The following is a 25,436-nucleotide window of genomic DNA, read 5'->3' as shown; positions in this document are numbered from 1 at the left end:
TGGCTTTTTGAACACATTCTTTATGTAATCCTAGTTTTATGGTATCAGACTCTTCACTTCTAATGGGTTATTGAGTCACATTTTCAGATTCACCTGTTTTACATTTAGAATAAACTGAACTTTTTGCTTAGATTTGAACTTGGACTTGATTCATTTCAATCTGAGAAAACAAATGAATTAGCCCAGTTTTCTGTAGTATTTGTACTTTTTGTAGTAAATTTTAAACCTGTACTTGTTCTTGTAATGGAGTATAATTGCAGCCATGTAATTGTACTTAGTTACCTTTAAAATCATATGAGTAGTGAGTACAGCACAAGTCCCAATGGTCCTGATCCACGTCTGTCTCTCCTCTGTATCTGCTCCTTTATAAACAAACACACATAACATCACTGCATCGCCTGCTCTGATTGGACAGAGCTCAGACATTTTACTTACATTTATTCCATCACCAAATCATCTTTTGGTTTTTCTAATGTAGTTTATACAGAGAAGTGTCAGAAAGACTTGAGTGTTTGGGATATGAGGCTGTTATTGGTTTGTTTTATGTTCCTAATCACAGGTCAAAGGTTTGATATAAAGTCTCTCCTGAGATCTCTGATAAACAGTAAAGATGTTGGACTGTGATCCTCCAGAGGCTGATGAAGGTTGATCATTCATGTTTTATTATTGTGTTGCTATGGCTGTTTCATCACAACATTCTATAGAACAATCATATTTAACACAGAAGAGTCAAATGTGTCTGATTCAAACACAGATATTTGCTGTAATAATGTGAGTTCTTGGCTCGAGTCACAAACAGAAACAATCAGGTTCAACATTTGTGGATTTACATGTTGATGTGACTCGTGAAAATACCATGTGATCAACAGAGAAATGTGTCTCTGTCCCATCTGAGAGAATGACATCATCACACTAGAGCAGGGGCGTAAAACTCGCGGCACGGGGGCTAATTTCGGCCCATGACATGATATTTTGTGGCCCGCAGGACAATATGAAAGTTTAATGTTAGTGCGGCGTTACCATGTTTCAACAAAGATTCAACAAATAACAAAGTATATCCATAAAATCCACAAGAACTGGCATATTTCCTCATGTATGTTGAAAAAAATGATGATGTTTGAGGAGATTTGAACAAAGCTTTTTTTGTGGAATACCTGATGTAGCCCAGCTTCACCCAGACTCTGCCTCCTGCGGCCCCCAGATAATTTGAGTTGGAGACCCCTGCTCTAGAGTCTGAACAGCACCAACAGAGACAGATCCACTTTGGACAAACATTTAAGCCTTGTCTTTATTTAGCGAGTGTGGACTGAATGAATAATACAGTGTAAAGATGCTGCAGAAATCCAAAACATTATGATTTATGGATTTAGTCCAGAATCTTTAGTTTTGTGCTCAACAGAATCAGACGAGCAGTTTTACAGGGATCACAGGCTGAAGCACACACACCCTCAGGCCCTGGACGCTCCATTAAAGAGGCATTATGGAACATCTCTGGAGGTCTCTCTGGAGATATTATGGTGTTGCCTAGAATGTTCCACAATACAACATTAAACCTATTTTACATTTATTTAACTTCACGTTGTAAACCAAAAAACTTACATTTTTACTTTGAACTTATTCACCACCAAATGATGTCACCTGCTTGTCACAATATATAATTTAATGCCATACTGTGGAACATTCTGAGTAAAGCAATAATGTCTCCATGTAAAACAGCAGGTGTTTGACCTGAACAGCAAAGTTACACAGTGCACCTTTAAGAGAAAATAAGATGTTTGTAGAAAAGTAAAGAGGGAAACGTTCAGGACCAGACTCAGGATCTGGGCCAGATCCAAGTCCACAGACAGAGTCCAAAGTCCAGGTCCAGGACAGGTCCAGACAGCAGCAGTGATGGAAGGAGTTGAGCTTTAAAGCTCTGAGTAATGTCAGGTTTATTTCTCTGTTCTGCTGAGTCCACATTAACACACATGGGAATAGAACCACCAACCTGTCGCTGAGTCCAAATGTGCCTCTGTGTCTTTGATTCTTTACTGTCTGTTTTACGGTACATTGTCTCTGTGTTTCTGTTTAAAGTTTCTTGCCAGAAGGTTGTGTCCCTTGGTTTGGAGTTCGTCAAGAGAAAACTGTTATTGGAGATGAACTTTTTTTTTTTTTTTAGATCTGCAAATCCAGACAAACATTAGCTGTCTTTTCCTTGTGTAATACAATCTTAAACTCATATCTGGTTAATCTGGGACAAAATGGACCAAAAAATGAAAAACATCTCAAAAATAACTGCACAGAATATTGTGTGAAACAGAAAATCCAAAAACATAGAAGAAAATGAAACTTTCTAGAACTGCAGATAAAGAAAGTACAAGAAGAAAAATGAGACAGTTAGACACATGTTACAATAAAACACAGGAATGAAGTCCTTAAATGAGACTCCAGACTCCAGTGCTGAGGACTGTGATCTAATGTGAGGTCCCCTGTGTCCCTCAGCAGCACCTCTGCCCTCTCACTGTCACTCAGACTGGACTGAGCATGGATCAGAGAGAGACCAGAGAGGACGGAGCCCCTCCCTCTATAAAAGCTCACAGGTAAGAGAGGATCACTAACACTCCACCACTGTTCTCCATGTCAGAGCTCAGACTAAAGCCACTGCTCCATCTGTGTCCACAGACCTGCTCCTGGGGCCAGGGCCGTCTCATTCAAGAGTGTTCGCTCTATGGTACGAGAGATAGAGTCAAAAAGAGAACATGGTCCAGAGTAAGTCAGACTCACCTCATAATGTCAGGACTTTATGTTCACAGCCTTTTTAGAATGATATGGATGACTTGTTTTTTATTAAACTCAACATAAGTGTAAGAGCTGCAGATGACCTCTGTGACTGTGAGGAGGAACTTCATGCTCGTCTCAGCAGCAGGAAATGCAACACACTTATGTCTTTGTCCTACAAAAGTCCTTCTATGAGATCCTAGTCCAGGCCCATCACCCGCTGGACCTGCTCAAGTCACATGACTTTAACCACTGTGTTTCTCCAACAGAGACACTTTTGATTTGAAACTGGAATTAAAATGGAGTCTGAAAAGAGACAACAGTCGACAAACTTCTTTTAGGAAAAAGGAAGAAAACAACAAACTTTAATAATTCAGATAAAACTGTCATGGCCCAGACAAATAGACAAGTTTATTATAACACAATTCATACACAAAGTCATTCAAAGAGCTTTACAGAATAAGAAAGACATTAAACTCACAAAACAAACAAAACATAAATAATCATAATAAAAGTGTAGAGCTGAATAAAACCTCTCAGTCATATGCACAGATAAACAGAACCGTTTGAGCCTGGATTTAAACACTGTCAGAGCAGAGGCCTGTCTCACATCTTCAGGAAGGAACTAGACCAGGACTAAACCAGGACTAAACCAGGACTAAACCAGGACTAAACCAGGACTAGACCAGGACTAGACCAGGACTAAACCAGGACTAAACCAGGTCTACAGAATGACTCCATCAGGAGTTGGGTCCCTGAGGTCCTCCTCATGTGAGATGGTTCATGTGGCTCATGTCAGATGTTCTTTGGTGCTGGTCCATGGAGAGACTTGTTCATGCTGCATTGCTCATGTTTGTCTGGATGTGAACAGTTTGAAATGCTTGACTTTCTCTGGTCTTTTCTTGTAATAGTTTTATTTTTGAATGTGTGGATGTGTCTTAGTTGTACAGGGCCCACACTGGCAGAAGTCCTGTGTTTTGGAGTAGAGAGGGCTTTACTGTGCTGCTCTGTATGGGATGTTTTTTATTCATACAGGGACAGTGTCACTAAACACTGACCAAAAGGAAAGATGCATTGTACCAGGTTAGAGCAGAAAATGATCATTTCCACCTGTCGTCCCTGGGCAGGTTGATGTAACAGTTTACAGAATCTAAAAGTAGATGGAAACATGACCATATCACCAAACATTATCACATATAAGTTACTCACATTTCATTCATAAAACTTGCTTTTGGACCAGACGTAATAAAACTGTTCAACCTCCACTTACACCACACACTCATCACTCACTCAGCACACATGGACACAGGGGTTTTCTTTATTTACTTTTACCAGCTCCAGCTGTTTTAATGGACTGTGCAGTCACAAGTGTTAAGAAGAGTCACTGTGACTGAAGTGTGTTTTCTTCTGTGTCTCAGGATCCACCAGAAACATCCTCCATCTGAACCTGGTCCCATCTGTGAGTCCCTCAGGAGTGACTGGTCTATGGGACAGCCAATTGGTTTTGCCGCTGAGCCGTGAGTTTACGCAGTAATTAAATAAATCAATAATAGTAATTAAATAAATCAATAGAAATGAACATAAGTGTTTGATGAGTCTCTCTCACAGAGTGGAGCAGCAGGGTCCAGAGGTCTCCAGTGGTCAGCACCATCAGACACAGCTGGACTCCATATTTAAGGTCTGTCACTAAAGTTTGTAAATGTTCAGATGAATGAGAACTTGTTCCACACAGATCTGACACTGACTGCATTTGTGTTGTTTATAATGTGTCTGTTCAGCTTCTGGAGGAGGACATCTTCACTTTTGTCCAGAAGGAGCTGAAGAAGCTCCACAAGGTTCTGAGTGCAGATTACCCAGAATGCTTAGAGCCAGAGGAGGATGAAGAGCAGAGGAGCAGCAGTGAGGCTGTTCTGAAGATCACACTGAACTTCCTGAGGAGGATGAAGCAGAAGGAGCTGGCTGAGCGTCTGTGGAGCAGTAGGACCATTTAACACATTTAACAAGGTGCTCACAGTCGTTTTATATTCTCTGAGACTCAGGCCTGTATCTGTTGTCTTCATTCAGGGAGTTATTCTGGAGTTTGTCAGCGTAAACTGAAGTCTAACCTGCAGCAGAAGTTTGAGTGTGTGTTTGAGGGCATCACTAAAGCAGGAAACCCCACCCTTCTGAATCAGATCTACACAGAGCTCTACATCACAGAGGGAGGGTCTTCAGAGGTCAACCAGGAACATGAGGTCAGACACATGGAAACAGCCTCCAGGAAACCAGACCCAGCAGAGACACCCATCACATGTGAAGACATGTTTAAAGGCCCAGCTCACACACATGGACCAATCAGAACAGTGCTGACAAAGGGAGTGGCTGGCATCGGGAAAACAGTGCTCACTCAGAAGTTCAGTCTGGACTGGGCTGAAGGCAAAGCCAACCAGGACATACAGCTGCTGTTCCCGTTCACTTTCAGAGCACTCAATGTGCTGAAGGAGAGAAGCTTCAGCTTGGTGACACTTGTTCATCACTTCTTTAGTCAAACACAAACAGAACTCTGCAGCTTTGAACACCTCCAGGTGCTCTTCATCTTTGACGGTCTGGACGAGTGCAGACTTCCTCTGGACTTCACCAAAACCAAGGCCCTGACCGACCCCACAGAGTCCACCTCACTGCACGTGCTGCTGGTAAACCTCATCAGGGGGAGCCTGCTTCCCTCCGCTCGCCTCTGGATAACCACACGACCCGCGGCGGCCAATCAGATCCCTGCATGGTGTGTCTCCATGGTGACAGAGGTCAGAGGGTTCACCGACCCACAGAAGGAGCAGTACTTCAGGAAGAGGTTCAGAGATGAGGCAGACACAATCATCTCCCACATCAAGACGTCCAGAAGCCTCCACATCATGTGCTACATGCCAATCTTCTGCTGGATCGCTGCCACAGTCCTGGAGCATGTGTTGAAAAGCAGAGAGAGAGGAGAGCTGCCCAAGACCCTGACTCAGATGTACATCCACTTCCTGGTGGTTCAGGCCAAAGTGAAGAACATCAAGTATGAAGAAGGATCTGAGACAGACCCACACTGGAGTCCAGAGACCAGGAAGATGGTGGAGTCTCTGGGAAAACTGGCCTTTGAGCAGCTCCAGAAAGGAAACCTGATCTTCTATGAGTGTGACCTGAGCGAGTGTGGACTGGACGCTGCAGCGGCCTCAGTGTACTCTGGAGTGTTCACACAGGTCTTTAGAGAGGAGCCAGGCCTGTACCAGGACAAGGTCTACTGCTTCATCCATCTGAGTGTGCAGGAGTTTCTGGCTGCTCTTCATGTCTATCAGAGCTTCTTCAGCTCTGGGGAGAACCTGCTGGAGCCGCCACACTCCTCTGAGAGTCCAAAATCTAACTGTCATGAGACTGAGCACCATTCAGATTCAAAGAACGATTCCCCTGTCCCCTCAGAGAGTCCAGACCCTGAGTCATCCTTCTATCGCTCTGCTGTGGACCAGGCCTTACAGAGTCCAAATGGACACCTGGACCTGCTCCTCCGCTTCCTCCTGGGTCTTTCACTGTCGACCAATCAGAGCCTTCTACAAGGTCTGCTAACACAGACAAGAAGTAGCTCCCAGTCCAATATAAAAACAGCTGAGTACATCAAGAAGAAGCTGAGTGAGGATGTGTCTGCAGAGAGGAGCATCAACCTGCTCCACTGTCTGAATGAACTGAATGATCGTTCTCTGGTGGAGCAGATCCAATGGTACCTGAGTTCAGGACGTCTGTCTAAAGCTAAACTGTCTCCTGCTCAGTGGTCAGCTCTGGCCTTCATCTTACTGTCATCAGAAGAAGATCTGGAGCAGTTTGAGCTGAAGAAATACTGTGCTTCAGAGGAGGCTCTCCTGAGGCTGCTGCCAGTGGTCAAGGCCTCCAACAAAGCTCTGTGAGTAACATTTGTTTAACAGAGGATGGTTTGATTCAATTTCCACATAAACATTTCTCTCTCCAGACTGAGCGGCTGTAACCTGTCAGAGAGAAGCTGTGAAGCTCTGGCCTTAGTCCTCAGCTCCTCCAGTCTCACACACCTGGATCTCAGTCACAACGACCTCCAGGACTCAGGAGTGGAGCTGTTGTGTTCTGGACTGAAGAGCGCCCCCTGCAGACTGGAGACGCTCAGGTGAGATGCTCTCATGATGCACTCTGCCCCCTTGTGTCCACATGAGTGTAATGCTGTGTCTTTAGGCTGTCTGGATGTCTGGTCTCACAGAGGGGCGGGGCTGCTCTGGCCTCAGCTCTGAGCTCCGCCCCCTCCCACCTGAGAGAGTTAGACCTGAGCTACAACCATCCAGGACCCTCAGCCGAGCTCCTGACCGCTCTACAGGACCAGCGCCCCCTGCTGTCTGTCAGGTGAGAGCGCCCCCTGTCTGTCAAAGGCACAACCACACACACAGCAGCACACTGGAGGTGAGGCCTTTAGGCACAAAGGCAGAGGAACCACCAACCCTCAGGCGACTCCCAGCTCCATCTGCATTGTTCAAGGATGTTGGACCTGGTTTATGGATCAGATCTGTGTAATTACTGGACCTCACAAGGACTGAAAACTGGCACAAAGGTCAGAGTTTTCTCTGTCAGCTCAAATGAACAAAGGTGAAGATACTTCAGTGCTCACACTAAGACTTGTCCTGCAGCAGCAGTACTACTACTACTACTACTACTAGTACTACTACTAGTATGTGTACTTGTAGTATTTACACTTGTATATATCCCCTGTGGAGCCTTAAAGACAGAAGTGTCAGGACTGTCCCAGAGCTCGATGGGGTTGGGCTGAGGTCTGTCCTGGATCTTGGGTTTAGACCTGGTCCTTCTCCTGGTCTCAGTCTGGATCTGAGGGTCCACTGTGCAGGACTCAGGGTGGGGTTCTGACAGGACTGGGTCTCTACCCTGTGCACGTGGGTGTTGAGGATGAGGAGATATATACATACATACACCTAAGTCCTGTGCTTGTCCTGTGTTTACAGAGCTGAAAACTCCATGGCTAACTCCCCGCGCACATATTCACTTATTTATTTATCCACTCTGGGTTTGAAGACTTTAGCGGCTGTTTCTCACTGATTCCTGGGTCTTGTTGTTTCCTCATCACAAACAGACCTGGAGTTTTGTTTTGTTTCATTCTCACATGTTTAACACACAAACCTGCAGATGTTTCAGTCTGATGTCGTGTGTTTCAGTCTGATGTCGCGTGTTTCAGTCTGATGTCGTGTGTTTCAGTCTGATGTCGTGTGTTTCAGTCTGATGTTTCAGTCTGATGTCGTGTGTTTCAGTCTGATGTTTCAGTCTGATGTCGTGTGTTTCAGTCTGATGTCGTGTGTTTCAGTCTGATGTCGTGTGTTTCAGTCTGATGTCGTGTGTTTCAGTCGTGTGTTTCAGTCTGATGTCGTGTGTTTCAGTCTGATGTCGTGTGTTTCAGTCTGATGTTTCAGTCTGATGTCGTGTGTTTCAGTCTGATGTCGTGTGTTTCAGTCTGATGTCGTGTGTTTCAGTCTGATGTCGTGTGTTTCAGTCTGATGTCGTGTGTTTCAGTCTGATGTCGTGTGTTTCAGTCTGATGTCGTGTGTTTCAGTCTGATGTCGTGTGTTTCAGTCTGATGTTTCAGTCCGATGTCGTGTGTTTCAGTCCGATGTCGTGTGTTTCAGTCTGATGTCGTGTGTTTCAGTCTGATGTCGTGTGTTTCAGACTGGACCATGCTGGAGCTCAGTGGTTAACACCAGGACTCAGAAAGTGTAAGTTTTGAGAAACTCCATTTGAAACAGACACTTATTTAAATGGATAAAATGGTCCAAGGACCTCACATAGAATATATATTGTTGTGTGGCCTCAGACTGTGAGGTCCACAGCTGTGTCCATGACTGAATCCAGAGTTCTTCTTAAAGCAGATCCTGAAGAGTCCAGTCTGGAGCTGTGTAACTGCACTCATGTTTCAGCTCAAACACAACAGTGATCTTCATTCTTCTTCTGGAGACAGTGGATTTAAACCAATCCCCTGTTCTCCTCTCCTTCATATAGAGACATTTTAAAGGAGAAAGTCTGTGTCATGGAGCACAGAGGAGTGTAGGAATGTGTGGAGTGACGTCAGAGACTGGAGCTGCACTTTGTCACTGCAGCAACAAACTCAAGTTTTACACTGAAAAGAATCTGAAATAGATGTGAGGCTCTGAAACTAAAGGAAATATAGAGCTGAAGCAAAAGAAACATGAGCCAAATATAAGACTGACATGATTCACAAATAAAATCATCAGAATAAAAATACATTCATCATAAATAATTGACTTTAAATCCATCTTTCATGAATAGATTGACCCATATTAAACTATAATTAAATGTGTGTCTCCACATGGGACTAACTGCTGCTGTGTTGTGTCTTCTCTCCATCAGATTTCTGTGATCTCACTCTGGATCCAAACACAGCTCAGATAAACCTCAAACTGTCTGACACCAACAAGAAGGTGACACATGTGACAGAGGAGCAGCCGTATCCAGATCATCAGGACAGATTTGAGATCAGGCCTCAGATTCTGTGTTCCACTGGTCTGACTGGTCACTGTTACTGGGAGGTCCAGTGGAGTGGATGTGTTTATATATCAGTGTCTTACAGAGAAATCAGAAGGAAAGGACACAGAGAGGACAGTTTGTTTGGATACAATGATCAGTCCTGGAGTCTGTTCTGTTCTGACGGTGGTTTCTTTGTTCATCATAATCACAAACGCACCCCCCTCCCTCAGTCCCGCTCCTCTTCTGGGACAGTCTCAGTGTTTGTGGACTGTCCTGCTGGCTCTCTGTCCTTCTACACAGTCTCCTCTGACCAACTGACCCACCTCCACACCTTCAACACCACATTCACTCAGCCTCTGATCCCTGGGTTTGGGTTTAGTCTCTGGACTGAAGGCTCCTCAGTGTCTCTGTGTCCGACAGACTCACCCTCCTCTGTGTAAAATACAACAGTCAAATCTGTAGAAAAATCACTTTGTAAATGTTGATTTTATTTTGACTTCATTTGACCAGAGATTTATTTTATAATGTTTTATTTCCTCTGAAAGACAAACTGCACAGACACGTCATGTAGTAGTATTAGTAGTAGTAGTAGTAGTAGTAGTAGTAGTAGTAGTAGTAGTATTAGTATTCGTAGTCGTAGCAGTTTTGCTCTTGTTTTTCCTCATCACAAACATCTAATGCTCTTGTTTTTAGCCTGATTTACTCTGCCTCACACTGTGACACTTCCACATGACCCTTAAATGTTCTTCTCTTTATTTAAATTCAAATACACTGTCAGTCAAATATCTCTAAGTGTTTTATCGACTTACACCTGTTGATTTTATTATTATTTTTTATAGTCTAAATTTATATCTCATTAACATATTTCATATTTTTTCATCACAATTTAAATATTTGTGTTTGATTTACTCTGTGTGAGTCTCAAGCTGTAAATATATTGTATTATTACTATAGAATAATGAGTAAAACACATTATAAACTGTATCTAAGCCTGTTTTTGGTGTGTACAGTAGTTTTTATGTCTATTGGATAAACCTTTGCTAATGAGCTAATAGTAAATAAATGGCCTTAGAAATCCTTCACCTTCATCTTTGTTCTGAATCCTATTTAAATTCAACATTAATATGTGTAAATTATAATTATCCAGGCTGTGACAAACTTAAGCCTGATTCAAAATAGCTCAAATGTCATTAGTGGTGAGAGGAGGTTAAATAATGACAGAATTGGCTGATTAAATAAAACAGTTTTTGCAGAGCCAATGTAATCCTCATGTAAGTGCTGCCCCCTGGTGTTCAAATCTAGACACGACGTGGAACAATCAGATTTAAAGATGTGTTTTATTCACTTTTAATGACAAACTTAACACGTTTTTACAGTTTTACAGAGTCGATGTGCAAAGCTACTTTCACAAATATAATTACACAAAAAAAAAAGTATCTGAAGGCACTGATAGAAAAAGAGAAAAACAAGTTGAAAATGATGTAGAACTCGTCTTGTCTTGATTCAAAGTTCAGCTCAAAGTTTGCAAAAGATCTCAAATCATCTTACTGAGAAATATATAATTGTAGAGTAGAGAGTGTTGTCACGATACTAGAATGATTTCGATACTAAGGAATCGACTCGATACTGATTCCGATACTACGAGGATAATGAAAAACTCTTTATTTAGACAAAAGAACATGGCAGTGCTTTGTTTTCTCTTCACATGTGGCTTATATGTGACTTTTTCAGTATCGATACCTGCTCAAACGAGTATCTAGTCTCGATACTAGTTCTAGTATCGATTAGTATCTGATTTTCGATACTTTTGACAGCCTTAACTGGACATTTAGGAAATGGAACAACACGCAGGTTTTCAAAAGCGTCTAATTCACTGTAGAATTGACAGTATTTTTGGGAGATTTGGGAAACATAAGAGTTTTTCATAAGTGCAAACTCACCACAAATGTGAGAAATAATAAAAGAATCTGAGTAACATCAATAAAAGAAATATCTATACAACTCAAACTAAAGCAAACTTTACAGCTATAGAACAGAGAAGAGCCCCACGAGATCAGGTTCATCAGTATCAACAAAATACTGCACTTTGAACTCATTTTTACTTCACAATGGACTTAGACTGAGTCCTGGTCTAGACCTGGTTTAGACCTGGTTTAGACCTGGTTTAGACCTGGTTTAGTCCTGGTTTAGACCTGGTTTAGACCTGGTTTAGTCCTGGTTTAGACCTGGTTTAGACCTGGTTTAGTCCTGGTTTAGTCCTGGTTTAGTCCTGGTTTAGTCCTGGTTTAGACCTGGTTTAGACCTGGTTTAGTCCTGGTTTAGACCTGGTTTAGACCTGGTTTAGAACTGGTTTAGACCTGGTTTAGTCCTGGTTTAGACCTGGTTTAGACCTGGTTTAGTCCTGGTTTAGACCTGGTTTAGACCTGGTTTAGACCTGGTTTAGTCCTGGTTTAGACCTGGTTTAGACCTGGTTTAGAACTGGTTTAGACCTGGTTTAGTCCTGGTTTAGTCCTGGTTTAGACCTGGTTTAGTCCTGGTTTAGTCCTGGTTTAGACCTGGTTTAGTCCTGGTTTAGACCTGGTTTAGACCTGTGCTCTCTCCCCCTCCCTCACCTGTCTGCCCGGGGCTGGGCGGAGTTCGAGACTCCTCCCACACGCACCTGGAGTCAGTGTAATCACCGCCACCTGCTGCTGAGTACTTAAGGGCTCGGCAGACTACACTCGGCACCAGACCGTCCGCGTGTAAACGTGAATGTTCCTGCTCAGTTTTGTATCCTGGTACCTGCTTGTATGTTCTCATGTGGATTTTGTTACCCTCCAGATCCCTGTCCTCGCTCATCCCCGCTCCTGCCTCTGCGCTCCGGCTCTGGTAAAGTCACCCCTCCGTCTCGCTACCTGTCTCCTCCTGGTCTCCGGCTTGCTGCTTACCTTCGGTCTCGGACTCCGCTCTCTGGACTACGCCGGACCAGCCTGCCCCGGTCTCGTCCTGCTCCTGTCTGCACCCCGGTCCTGGTTTCCTCGTCCCCGACCTGCACTCCGCCCGCCTGGTCTGCCTCCCGCTCTGTGATTCTCCGTGTGAACTTATATGAACTAATTAAGACTGACTTTCACTGCCTTTGTAAATAAACACTGTAACCTTGCCCCGAGTCTGCACCTCTTGGTCCTTCCCACACCCGTTACGACAGTATCGTAGTACTCACTGGGCTGTATGTATCGTAGTACTCACTGGGCCGTGTGTATCGTAGTACTCACTCACTGGGCCGTATGTATCGTAGTACTCACTGGGCCGTATGTATCGTAGTACTCACTGGGCTGTATGTAGTGTAGTACTCACTGGGCTGTATGTATCGTAGTACTCGCTGGGCTGTGTGTATCGTAGTACTCGCTGGGCTGTGTGTATCGTGGGCCGTGTGTATCGTAGTACTCGCTGGGCCGTGTGTATCGTAGTACTCGCTGGGCCGTGTGTATCGTAGTACTCGCTGGGCCGTGTGTATCGTAGTACTCGCTGGGCCGTGTGTATCGTAGTACTCGCTGGGCCGTATGTATCGTAGTACTCGCTGGGCCGTATGTATCGTAGTACTCACTGGGCCGTATGTATCGTAGTACTCACTGGGCCGTATGTAGTATAGTACTCGCTGGGCCGTATGTATCGTAGTACTCGCTGGGCCGTATGTAGTATAGTACTCACTGGGCCGTATGTATCGTAGTACTCGCTGGGCCGTATGTATCGTAGTACTCGCTGGGCCGTGTGTATCGGTCCTTCCTGCTCAGAGAGGTCATGGCGGTGAACTGGTCAGAGTCGGTGGTCACAGAGTAGTCCATGCCTAGAGCGCCCCCGTCCTGCAGTTCCACGGTGCGGTTGGGGGTCTCCAGGCCGATGGGACAGAACATCTCACTGTAGCGCACGGACACAGGGAGCCCCAGATGATTCTTCACCACGAATGGCGCCTCGTCCTTCTGAAAGCACTCGGCCGTCTGCTTAGCCGCCTCCGCGAACGCCTTCAACACAAAACATCACAAATGTTTATGTTAAGACGACACGTTATGATCTTTGACACATGTGGATCGACTGATACTTTGCAGTGACATCACATTGGGGGTGTTCTGCCTGTATGCCTATGGAGGAATGTTCAGTGGTTACTATGGTGACACGATGTACACATTAGCAATAACTACCAAAAAGTTTTAAGACTCAAGAAAAAACACAAAATGGATTTAAACAGCACTTTTTTAGCGCTCTGTGATCAATCTGAGGTCATGGTCCTGTTTAAGAGTTTGATGTTCAACAAAACGACATTTCTTCTTAGTCACATAAAAACTATTTCCTACAGCTGTACGTGACTCGCCTTGAAAAACAATTTCAACTATTAGACCAAAATAGGCCTCACTTTGTTTTGTTCTAATCTCTAAACTTGTGCCACACCTAATCCATTTAGCTCATGACAGAAAGAGTAAGATGTAAATGTGGGTCGTTTTGTGGGTGACAGTGGCTCAGTGGTAGAGCGTTGGTCCCCCAACCTGAAGGTCGGAGGATGGAGTCCCGCTCAGACCAAGTTCTGTAGTTGTGTCCTTAGGAACTTCACCCACATGGCCACATAGTATGAAAGTGTGTGGTGTGAATGATTGGTGGTGATGGTGCAGATTTGCAGCCTCACTTCTGTCTGTCTGCCCCAGGGCAGCTGTGGCTACAATCACCATGAGTGAATAATGAATATAGAGTAGTGTCGTGTCAAAAACACTTGGTTGTAGGTTGGTTGTGTAGCAGCCGTCTCTATTACTGTTTCTAGTCTCTTCAGATCTCTTTCCCTGAGACTGGTCCCCAACAGGCTGCAGCATAAAAAACAGAGTTGGTCATTATCGCCTGATATACATGGCTCCATGTATAAAAGTTCTCTATAACACTCCTGTTTTCCTCTCCTTGTCCATTTTTGAGCCACAGTTGCTGTGTCATCAGAGTAATTTTGCAGCAGGACTCAGAGGTATAATTAAAATCAGAAGTGTATAATGTGATGAGGAGGTGAGGTCCACCTGTCAGATAATTAGAGATCCACGTGATAAAGGAGAAGTCCACGCCCAGATTCCTAAGATTTTCACTAAGAACAGCTGCTCTGATGATGTTGAGTGCACTTGAAAAATGGTCACATTTTTCTATAGCGCTTTTCCACCTTTGAAGGTGCTCAAAGTGCTTTACAACAAGGAACCACTCACACATTCATACACCAGTGTACACAGACACTGAGGAGGGTTAAGTGTCTTACCCAGGGACACAACGACAGCATTCATCTGTGTGAGCTAGAATCACACCACCAACCTATGGGTCAGTGGATCTGACCGCTCAACCAATGATGTTTTATGTGAAGAGGACAAACACTCTACCAACTGAGCTACTGTCAAAGAACAGTTTTCTTATTGTTATAAACAAAGGAAACAGTTTAATTTGATTTTATTATTTCATCATTGGTTTACCAATATATGTTCCAAATTACTTAGAGAATGTCCTCGCTGGTGTAGGAGTCCATGGCTCTTAAACCCAATTCTCATGTGCAGGCTGCTGCTGCCGAGCCCTCCTGACTGTGATCTCACAGATGTCCAACTGGATGAGCAGTGTCCGTCTGCCATCCCCATCACGGCTAAACTGGCATCGGCGCTGAATGGAGTCGAGGACGGAAAGGATCCAGGGAGGCAGCGCTGTTCTCCAGTAGGCTCCTTCGATGACCGTCCCCTCCTGGCCTTGCACCGGCTGCTGCTGCCGAGCCCTCCTGACTGTGATCTCACAGTTGCACAGCTGGCAGCTGCACTGAATGAAGTCGAAGACAGACACGATACAGTGACACAGCGCTGTTCTCCAGTAGGCTCCTCGGGCGTCCATCCCCTCCTGATGTAGCTGATGTTTCACGGGGCAAGAGGCAGATGCACTTTGTCTAACCAGATTATTTTATTCTTTCTTCACTTGTTGAGCAGTGTTTGGCTTCAGCAAATCCGACAGCATAATTTATAGTGCGCTCTTTACCGGGTTTGCGGCGGTAATGTCTGGTGTTGAACCTGCGAGCTTTTGTTCTAGAGGCAAGAGTAAAAACCTTGTCCCGACAGGCCATCTCCACACCTCGTCTGTGGGTCATCTGCTCGAGGGGCCACCGGGGGGATGCTCAGGAGGGGGCCGACGGGGGACGGCCGCCGAACTTTGACCGGACAGGCCATTTCCGCAGGTGATCTGCGGTTCGTCTGCTCGGGGGGTGCTGGGGGTCTGCTCGGGAGGCCGAAGGGGGGCAGCCGCCAAACCTTGGCCTGACAGGACATCTCCGCAGGTTGTCGGTTGTCAGTTCAGTGGGCAGCTACCGACCTTGGCCTAACCGGCCACCTCTACAGGTTGTCTTTCCGGAGAGGGTGCGGCAGCTGGCCTTGGCCTGACAGGCCATCTCCGCAGTTTGTCTGCAGGTTGTCCTTTTTTTGGGGGGGCTTATCTCTACAGGAGGTCTCCACAGCTTTTCCCTGCGAAGGGGGCTGGCCTTCCACCTTGGCCCGCAGGCTGACCCCACATGTTGGCCCTGTGAAGCGGGCTGGCCTGCTGCCTTGGCCCGCAGGAGTCTGGGGTCGGCTCTGTGTGGAGGGGGCTAGCCTGTCACCATGGACTGCAGGTTGTCCCGCAGACTCTCGCTCCACCGTGGGGTCTGCCCTGTGTGAAGGGGGTTCACCCGCTGCCTCGGCCCGCATTGTGTCCCGCATACTCTTGCTCCAGCGGGATCTGCCTTGTCTGAAGGGGGCTGGCCCGCAGCCTTGGCCCGCAGGTTGTCCCTTAGACTCTCGCTCCATTGTGGGGTCTGCATTGTGTGAAGGTGGTCTGACCTGCCTCCTTGGCCCGCAGGCCATCTCCATCGGGTTTCCCTGGGAGGGTTTGGCCCGTTGCTTTGGCCCGCAGGGCGTGGCCACATGTTTGCACTGTGAAGGGGGCCGGACTACCACCTTAGCCCCCAGGCGGTCTCCACAGGTTGTCTGTTTGGGGGATGATGGGGGGTGGCCGCCAACCTTGGCCTACGGGCAGTCACCTCAGGCTTATTTTCGCAAGTGGGGGTGTCGCCTCCGACCTTGGCCCATGGGCCGTCTTGAACCATCTCAAGGGGGCTGGCCTACCGCCTTGGCCTGCAGGTTGTCCCGCAGACTCTCGCTCCACCGTGGAGTCTGCCTTGTGTGGAGGGGCTGGCCCGCTGCATCTTCATGAGTGCGCTATGGAGTGAGTGCGCTATGGAGTGAGGGCACTACAGAGTGAGGGCGACACAGAGTGAAGGCGCCATGACATCAGGGGGCTACAGAGAGAGTGCGCTACAGAGTGAGGGCAGTACAGAGTCAGGGGGCAATTAGAGTCAGGGGGCAATTAGAGTCAGGGGGCTACAGAGTCAGGGGGCTACAGAGTCAGGGGGCTACAGAGTCAGGGGGCTACAGAGTCAGGGGGCTACAGAGTGGGGTCACTACAGAGTCAGGGGGCTACAGAGTCAGGGGGCTACAGAGTCAGGGGGCTACAGAGTCAGGGGGCTACAGAGTGGGGTCACTACAGAGTCAGGGGGCTATAGAGTCAGGGGGCTACAGAGTCAGGGGGCTATGGAGTGAGTGATTCATATTTTGTTCAACAGTAACAAATCAGTTTCTGCACAATACTTAATAAAACAATACAATCATTAGTAGTGCACTTGCCCGGTTTTGACCGAAATATCGAATGATTACTGTCAGGCATGAGCTGGTCTTTAACCTGCGAGTCTTTGTTCCAGAGGCAAGAGTAAAAACCTTGGCCCATGGGCCGTCTTGAACCATCTCAAGGGGGCTGGCCTGCCACCATGGACCGCAGGTTGTCCCGCAGACTCTCGCTCCACCGTGGGGTCTGCCCTGTGTGAAGAGGGCTGGACCGCCGCCTTGGTCGCTGCTCGTCCAAACTGCTTCTTCAGTTCTGGTCAGAAAGCCGGTGGACACTGTCTTATTTCTGTCTGAAGGGAGGAGCTAAATACACTGATACTGTAAACACCTATTGTCTCCAGTTTCTTTACGTAGGTCATGTCACGCTCACCTTTGCCACAGGTGAGTTCTCACGTAATCAGGATCAAATAGTTTTGTCATGAAGTCAGAGGAGCCAGAGAAGATGGACGGAGAGAGGAGGAAGAGAAGTGTAGTTTAACTTTAAAACGACTGAAGATAAAGTGAACAGTCGTCATTCAAATACAAGTAAAAGTATTTTATGAAATGACCCAAACTGAGTTAAAACAAAGAGACAAAACAAATCAAAGACACTGCACACATTCTGACATATAGAATAAATGGACCATAAACATTAAAAACTAAATGAGTAAATCATCTTTTGTGGAAATACTTTTTGTCAGAATAAAATTTACATTGGTTTATTTTTGTTTGTTCTCAGATTTGTTTATTATTTTTGTTTATGTAAAATGAGTTTATTTTTTGGGTTAACTTCCAGATTTGATAAATATATTTTGACTCTGTTCACATTTTGTATGTTTCGTGTAATTTCCTCTTGTTTCCTTTGCTTCTTTTCTGTTGTGGTTTAGTCTGTGGGGCTCCTGGGGGACACAGGGGGGTGGTTCACATAGACCAGAATGCACCTGGGTTTGGCCTGTGGTTTTTACCAGACGCAGGTCGCAGCAAGTGAGGCCTGAAGATTCAACTTTTTTATTTGCACGAGTCAAAATAAAAATAAAACATGCATCTCTGGACATGGACATTGATTTTATTTAGATTTTTCTGTGTAAACCACAAACCCATGATGCCCACAGTGATTATTTGAGTCACGTTTTTTTCTAAGTTTGCTCACGGCTTTTGTTTGTTTGTGTTTTTCTGTGTGTCACTACAGTTGCCGTGACATTTCTTCTTAGTCACATAAAAACTATTTCCTACAGCTGTACGTGACTCGCCTTGAAAAACAATTTCAACTATTAGACCAAAATAGGCCTCACTTTGTTTTGTTCTAATCTCTAAACTTGTGCCACACCTAATCCATTTAGCTCATGACAGAAAGAGTAAGATGTAAATGTGGGTCGTTTTGTGGGTGACAGTGGCTCAGTGGTAGAGCGTTGGTCCCCCAACCTGAAGGTCGGAGGATGGAGTCCCGCTCAGACCAAGTTCTGTAGTTGTGTCCTTAGGAACTTCACCCACATGGCCACATAGTATGAAAGTGTGTGGTGTGAATGATTGGTGGTGATGGTGCAGATTTGCAGCCTCACTTCTGTCTGTCTGCCCCAGGGCAGCTGTGGCTACAATCACCATGAGTGAATAATGAATATAGAGTAGTGTCGTGTCAAAAACACTTGGTTGTAGGTTGGTTGTGTAGCAGCCGTCTCTATTACTGTTTCTAGTCTCTTCAGATCTCTTTCCCTGAGACTGGTCCCCAACAGGCTGCAGCATAAAAAACAGAGTTGGTCATTATCGCCTGATATACATGGCTCCATGTATAAAAGTTCTCTATAACACTCCTGTTTTCCTCTCTTTGTCCATTTTTGTGCCATTGTTGTGTCGTCAGAATAAGTTTGAGGTATAATTAAAATCAGTAGTGTATAACGTGAAGAGGAATGGAGCAAAACAAAAGGTAAAGTAACTAAAACACGAATTTCACAATACATCAGTAAATACACACACAAAGGCAGACGGGCCACTCCAGGCAAATTAGACAGAAGTTTGTATAAATCATTTTTCAGGGTCATTTTTCACAGACTGACTTGAGTAACACAGTCTGGACACTGATGAAACGACAGATGAAACGACAGACTGTGTTACAGACGATGTTCATTTCTGTTCAGAGAATTTGCCTCCAAAGAAAAACATCCACTGCTTCACCAACAACAAGCCCTGGATCAGTGAAATTAAGTCACTTCTTCATCAAAAAGAGGAGGTTTTTAAAAGCAGGGACAAAGCTCCAGCAAGAAACGGTTTAAAACAAGAAAAGAAAGACGACAAAAACAAAGTGGAGAGGCAGCTGCTGGACAACGACATCAGAGAAGTGTGAAAGTGAGTCTCAAACATCACAGGTCACCAGAGAAACAAGTGTGAAGATGGAGACGAGGGAAGAGCCCATGAGTTCAACAGGTTCTTCAACAGGTTTGACACAGGAGCCTGTTCTACCTCCTGCTCTCCCTCCACCAGAGCAGCTTTGACATCTTCTCCTGCGTTAACCTCTCCACCTCCATCATCATCAGTCCTCCTTCACTCCTCCTCCTCCTCTGTCCATGTCGTCGTCTCCAGGTTCCTCCACTAACAGTCCTGCTCCAGAGACGTCTGATCAACCCACTGTCAGAGTCTGAACCAGCTGAACCGACGGGACTGAGGAATCTGCAGGTCCAGACGACATCTGTCCACCACGTCTAAAAGAACGTGTTGGTCCAGTGTGTGAGACGCTGCAGAAGATCTTTAACCTGAGTCTTCAACGAGGTCGAGTCTCTGTGGAAAAAGTCCTGTATAGTCCCAGTACCTGAAGTAGGACGCCCAGTCCAACCAAGTCATTATAGACCAGCAGCTCTCACCTCTCGTATTATGAAAACATTTGAAAGGTTTAATGAGAATCTTAAGATCACAGACTAAACGTGCGTCGTGTTTCAGGGGAGTTTTCCAGAACTTAAAGCCCCATCAAGGTACAATCTATAGAAGACAGGTCTTATAAGGACGTGACTCATTTTACATACTGTCCGTACAAGGTCACAAAGGGATGTATCGTTAGCTGTTCACAGAGAGGTCGAATACGTCACTAACAGACGCTTAAAGTCACTAAAAAGATGCGTTACAAGACCAGTGTCAACCTGAAGAGGAAAACCAGCATCATGTGACCGAAGCAGCTGGTTCTAGTGAAGACGTCTTAACCTCCTGAGACCCGAGCTCCTGCAGGACTTTATTTACAAAAACTGTTAAGAGCTTGAACACATATATTTTGTGTAAAAAACAAAATGAGAAACAATTGTTCCTCTAGGAACAATGTGTCTCATTTGTGCTGCTGACAGGAGCAGGAAGATGTATGACTTTAAATAAAAATAAAAATAAAATTACATAAAAAATAAATAAATAAAATGAAAAAAATAATTAAAACACTGTAAAAATATAAAAAATAAATAAAAACATAATCAAAACAAAAAATAAAAAGGAATTCAAATATAATAATAATAATAATAATAATAATAATAATAATAATAATAATAATTAATAATTTAAAAATCAATTAAAAAATAAAAAATAAATAAATATTCTCAACTCTTAGAAATATTCAAAATTGAACATGTTCTTCTTCTAAAAATTTGCACTGTGGCCTAAACGACCCAAAATGTGTTGTCCACAGATGAGGACACCAGGTCTCAGGAGGTTAAAGTAAGTCTGTGTCACATTCTTACTGAGAAACAAGTTCACCTCAAAGTTGAAGACTCAAAGTTTCTACACTGTTCCGGTCCTGGGCCTTAAGTTCCTTTTTGTTGTTTGTATTTGTCTGTGTGTCCCAAGTCTTCTTCTTTTTCTTTTAAACATGGCCGCTGAATCCCTGGGCCGTGATTGGAGGACCTTCTTCAAGCCTCGCCCACCTCCAGCCGCCTCCCTCCCCATTTAAGGAGACTGGGGACACCTGCTGGAGGCCTGGAGTGGCCCGTCTGCCTTTGTGTGTGTATTTAGTGATGTACTGTGAAATTCGTGTTTTAGTTACTTTACCTTTTGTTTTTTAGTTTATTTTGCTCCTTTCCTCTTCACGTTATACACTACTGATTTTAATTATACCTCAAACTTACTCTGACGACACAACAATGGCTCAAAAATGGACACGAAGAGGAAAACAGGAGTGTTATAGAGAACTTTTATACATGGAGCCAAGAAAACAGTCTCATTCTAAAAACCTCCAACTAAACAATAAACTGCAGCACATGTTTTATCAGGCGGTAATGACCAACTCTGAAGAGACAAAAACAGTAATAGAGACGGCTGCTTCGACTGTAGGGAGTAGTGTAGAGACTGTGGTTGATGGATGACACTGAACAACATGGACCATCCCCTGAATTCAGCTTTTGACCAACAGAGAGCAGAGGGTTTGAGTCTGAGATCAGCTGCAGAACGTCACAAAAACATAAGACTGTACAATAAGGAGGTTTATGGAAGATGAAGATTTGAAGAGACCTACAACCGAGTGTTTTTGATTTGGATTAACTGAAGAAGGAGGGACATATTCAACAAGTCACCAACTAAATCTGTGTCTGTCTGCAGAAACTTCAGCCTGTATTTGTGCAGAATTATGGTGTCCACTTTTCAAACAAAATGACCCACATTTACATCTTATTCTTTCTGTCATGAGCTAAACTGAGTTAGAACAGAACAAAGTGAGGCCTTCTTTGGTCTAATAGTTTAAACCTTTTTTCAAGGCGAGTCACGTACAGCTGTAGGAAATACTTTTTATGTGTCTAAGAGGAAATGTTGTCACAGCAACAAAATATTTTTCTGACAAAAAGTTTATCCACAAAATGATTTACTAATTTAGTTTTTAATGTTTATTCAACAGTTTGGATCATTTCAGAAAATACTTCTGTATTTGAATGAATAAAATGACTGAAGATAAAGTGAATAATAAAGAAAAACTACACTTCTCCTGCTCTCTCCTTCCCCCTCTGTCTTATCTCTCTCTTCTGACTCCATAAAACTTTGCACTTTGTTCTCCAGTGAAAGTTAAATCTCTGGTCCTGGTCAGAGCTCGTCTGTGGTAAGTGCGACATAAGATCTGTTATTGTTGTTTATATTTGTGCAGAAGCTTAAATGTGACGTGAGCTGATTGTGTCGTACAAACTGTTTTATTTCTGTGTAAATTTGACCTGCTCTGTTCAGTTGTGTGTGTTTAAAAGGACGACACACTTGGGCGTCGTCTGTGACGCACTTTTATGTGACGATTCATTTGAGGAAATTATGGCCTAAAAACACTCAGTTCATCTCAAAATGAAACATTAGATGTGTTTATTCTGCAGCCTGATGTTAAATACTGAGTGTTTGTGTGTAAATGCACATTTCACACACTGTAGGCCTACATTCTGACGGTAGGCCTCGTCTGCTGCAGTCAGGCCTTTGTTTTATAACTACACACATTTCACACACTGTTACACGACACAGGCTCAAAGTGCAGACCACAGCTCTTCATGTTTTTATAATTGTGTCATATAATATTTGTCCCACATATGTCTGTCATCAAGGACCTGAGAGCCTCATTTAACTCAATAAAAGTGACATTTGTCTCAGTCGAATCATGAGAATTATAATCATTTAAACATGTTTCATCTTGTTCACAGTTGGACGATGGTGTGAGTTTTCTCTATGTTCACATTTATAAATATTCTTACACATGATCAGTCGTATAAGGCTCCTCTTTTCACACAAAATGGAGACTCACATTTACATTTTATTTCTTTAATGATCTTAAATAAGACATATCTTATCTCTGGTCTCTGTCCTGCAGGTGCATCTTCAGATAGAACATAATGGAGGGTGAGAGCTCGTCTGAGGCACAGAGCTCCTCTGGCTCCAAACTCCAGCCTCCTCCTCAGTGAGTATCTTCCTCCTCATATGAGCTCAAATATGACACGTGACATCACACATTATGTAATCCCTGTAGTTTAACCTGAGCTGGAGACAGGTCAGAATCCTCAGGTGGAGGTGTAACTGCTTTAGTTTGTGACACTTGGTCACTATGACGACAAGACGAATGTTCCACTGGTCATTTTCTGGAGACTGGATCTAGTGAGAGGAGACTGCTCTTGTTCTTCTCTTGTTCTGCTCTTGTTCTGCTCTTGTTCTGTTACATTCTACAGTCGCCCTTGTGTTCATAAAATAAACAAAGAGAAGACATGAGTCGTGTTTGCTCACACCAGAACACTTCAGTGTTTAATACAGACGCAGCTAAAATGAATATTGTTAAAATTATATTTCTGAATTGTTGGGTCTAGTCCCTGAAATGAGCAGGTTCCACTTTGTGGATTTATTTGATTTAATGCTCCCCACTGTGATGAACGTGTGTGGATGTGTTTTCTGTGAGGATCCTTAAATAATCAAATGAACATAAATGTGTAAATGTGGCTCCTCCATCTGGGAGTTTGACGTCATCACATTCTACCATCTGAAAAGCACCGATACTGGACAAAGCAGATCTGTCAGAGGCAGGTCTGATCTGAGCAGTGACACAAAACAATCTGTGAATAGAAACACTTTGATATTATCTCCCAGTGTAAAGGTTCACACATCAATATTTCTCTACTGTAACAAGGGCTGATGTTTTCAGGTACGAGCCTCAGGAGGAGAGGAGGAGCATATTTGACTTGTATCTGTCCCTGTATGAAGAGTCTGAGTCTGGACTGAGGTAAGAGATGGAGTAAAACTCACAGCCAAAAGTCTCAGTCTGTTCACTTAATATTAGACAAAAAAAACCTGTGACTGTGGAGTCGGAGGTCAGAGCTGTTTTTAAGTGTAATATTTTATATTTATTTCCACACAACACTGTGAGCCCAGTGCACACACAGAGTTTACATTTTAAACATGATTAAATCAGTCGTGTTGTTCTTGTGTCTCTATATTTATAATATGTGACCCGTGGATCAATATGTTACAATTTGGACATTTTAAATCACAACATTCATCTAAAAAATGACTTAATAAAAGAAATAACATCACACTAAAGCGCCTCATGCTGTAGCGCCCCCTATGGACAGATGCACATCGCACTAGAGCAGCACATTTTTACATTTGTACCAAAATGACGACGCGACGCTGCAGAATCCTACGAGTATCAACGATTAAGAAAATAAATCTGGAGAAGGAAGAGCGGACGTCACAGGGGGCGTGTCACAGGGGGCGTGGCACAGGGGGCGTGTCACAGTGGGCGTGTCACAGGGGGCGTGTCACAGGGGGCGTGTCACAGGGGGCGTGTCTCAGGTGGAGGTGAAAATGGGGGCAGATCAATGACGTCTTAAACAGGAGAATAAAGTTTATTCAAACATGAATCTGTCCAAATCCAACTTCAGAGGAAAAATGAGAAGAAACGAGCAGAACATGGATAAAACTCTGAAAAGTCCATTTGTCAGAATACGTCTGATTTAAGTGTTTTACAAATTGTGAAATGGTGATAAAGAAGAACAGAAAGTGTTTGTACCTTTTTCATTGTACAGTCAGACAGACGGCTGCAGACGTCCAGAACCTTTTGTGGTCAGACTCTAAATCCACAGTTCCCCTCATCACCAGCATTTATCTGACAAGAATCACCAGAGAAAAGACACAAACCACATTCAATGAAAACAACTCCACATTTTCACACATAGTTTCATTGTACTGGTATAATTTGGTTTATCTCCTGTTTCAGAGATGTCTGGTCCAGCCTTCTGCCCAGAAGCCAGTCAATGTTTCCACCTATGACCTTTTCTAACTCACCGTAAGTGATTTCTTCTGTTTCCTTTGTGTTAAATTTACTGTTCAGTCTGAACTGTTTAGGATCAAAGACCAAATAATAACAACTAATAATTATTAAGAAAATCTGTTTAATTTATTCATATAAAAATACAAGTTTGTGTTTTCTTACACAATTCAAACATCTTTAATTGTTGATTATTCCATTGTAAATGTTTCATTTTGATGCTTCACTTTGTGGACTAATAAATGAATAATGGTTTATGTTTTTTAGACATTTAACTGTTCTCCATCTAAGACTTTCCATCGCACTAATGTCTGTGTAAACCCTCAGTCGTCCAGGTCTGATCCACGGCAAAAAACTTCAAATCTGTCAACAGTTGACAAATTTGAACTTGGTCTTTTGCCGTCGCACTAATATTTACTCATTTTGCAAATGAAGTTCACTGGAGGAAAAAGGCTGCAGACCCTGATATAAACACTTTGATATTATCTCCCAGTGTAAAGGTTCACACATCAATATTTCTGTACTGTAACAAGGGCTGATGTTTTCAGATACAAGCCTCCGGACAAGCTCCTGAGAAAATCAGACTTGTATGTGTCCCCGACTGAGGAGTCTATGTCTGGACAGTTCACCATGAAGACATCAGCAGACCGGTTTAAATCCTCTAAAGAGTCTGAGTCTGGACGGAGGTAAGAGATGGAGTAAAACTCACAGCCAAAAGTCTCAGTCTTTTCACTTAATATTAGACAAAAACCTGTGACTGTGTG

At 44.0% G+C, this 25,436-nt stretch overlaps 2 protein-coding genes across 2 annotated transcripts in view; one reads left to right on the top strand and one right to left on the bottom strand.

The window, feature by feature from the left end:
• Positions 1 to 10,277, top strand: part of LOC117386960 (NLR family CARD domain-containing protein 3-like) — a 53,026-nt gene extending 42,749 nt beyond the window's left edge. Inside the window, exons 8-17 of the mRNA XM_055229693.1 lie at positions 2,485 to 2,579; positions 2,662 to 2,748; positions 4,176 to 4,274; positions 4,366 to 4,435; positions 4,536 to 4,734; positions 4,822 to 6,667; positions 6,734 to 6,901; positions 6,967 to 7,131; positions 8,458 to 8,504; positions 9,157 to 10,277. Of these exons, the coding sequence (XP_055085668.1) occupies positions 2,485 to 2,579; positions 2,662 to 2,748; positions 4,176 to 4,274; positions 4,366 to 4,435; positions 4,536 to 4,734; positions 4,822 to 6,667; positions 6,734 to 6,901; positions 6,967 to 7,131; positions 8,458 to 8,504; positions 9,157 to 9,713 (3,333 nt within the window). The 3' untranslated portion in view covers positions 9,714 to 10,277. The remainder of the gene's footprint in view (positions 1 to 2,484; positions 2,580 to 2,661; positions 2,749 to 4,175; positions 4,275 to 4,365; positions 4,436 to 4,535; positions 4,735 to 4,821; positions 6,668 to 6,733; positions 6,902 to 6,966; positions 7,132 to 8,457; positions 8,505 to 9,156) is intronic.
• Positions 1 to 25,436, bottom strand: part of LOC117387594 (NACHT, LRR and PYD domains-containing protein 1a allele 5-like) — a 769,741-nt gene that overhangs the window by 612,402 nt on the left and 131,903 nt on the right. The gene's annotated exons all lie outside the window — the stretch shown is intronic.

This window comes from Periophthalmus magnuspinnatus, chromosome 19 (assembly GCF_009829125.3).
Source record: "Periophthalmus magnuspinnatus isolate fPerMag1 chromosome 19, fPerMag1.2.pri, whole genome shotgun sequence".
Taxonomy (NCBI): domain Eukaryota; kingdom Metazoa; phylum Chordata; class Actinopteri; order Gobiiformes; family Gobiidae; genus Periophthalmus; species Periophthalmus magnuspinnatus.
The sequence above is the reverse complement of the archived record's forward strand: the minus strand, read 5'-3'. Positions and strand labels throughout refer to the sequence as shown.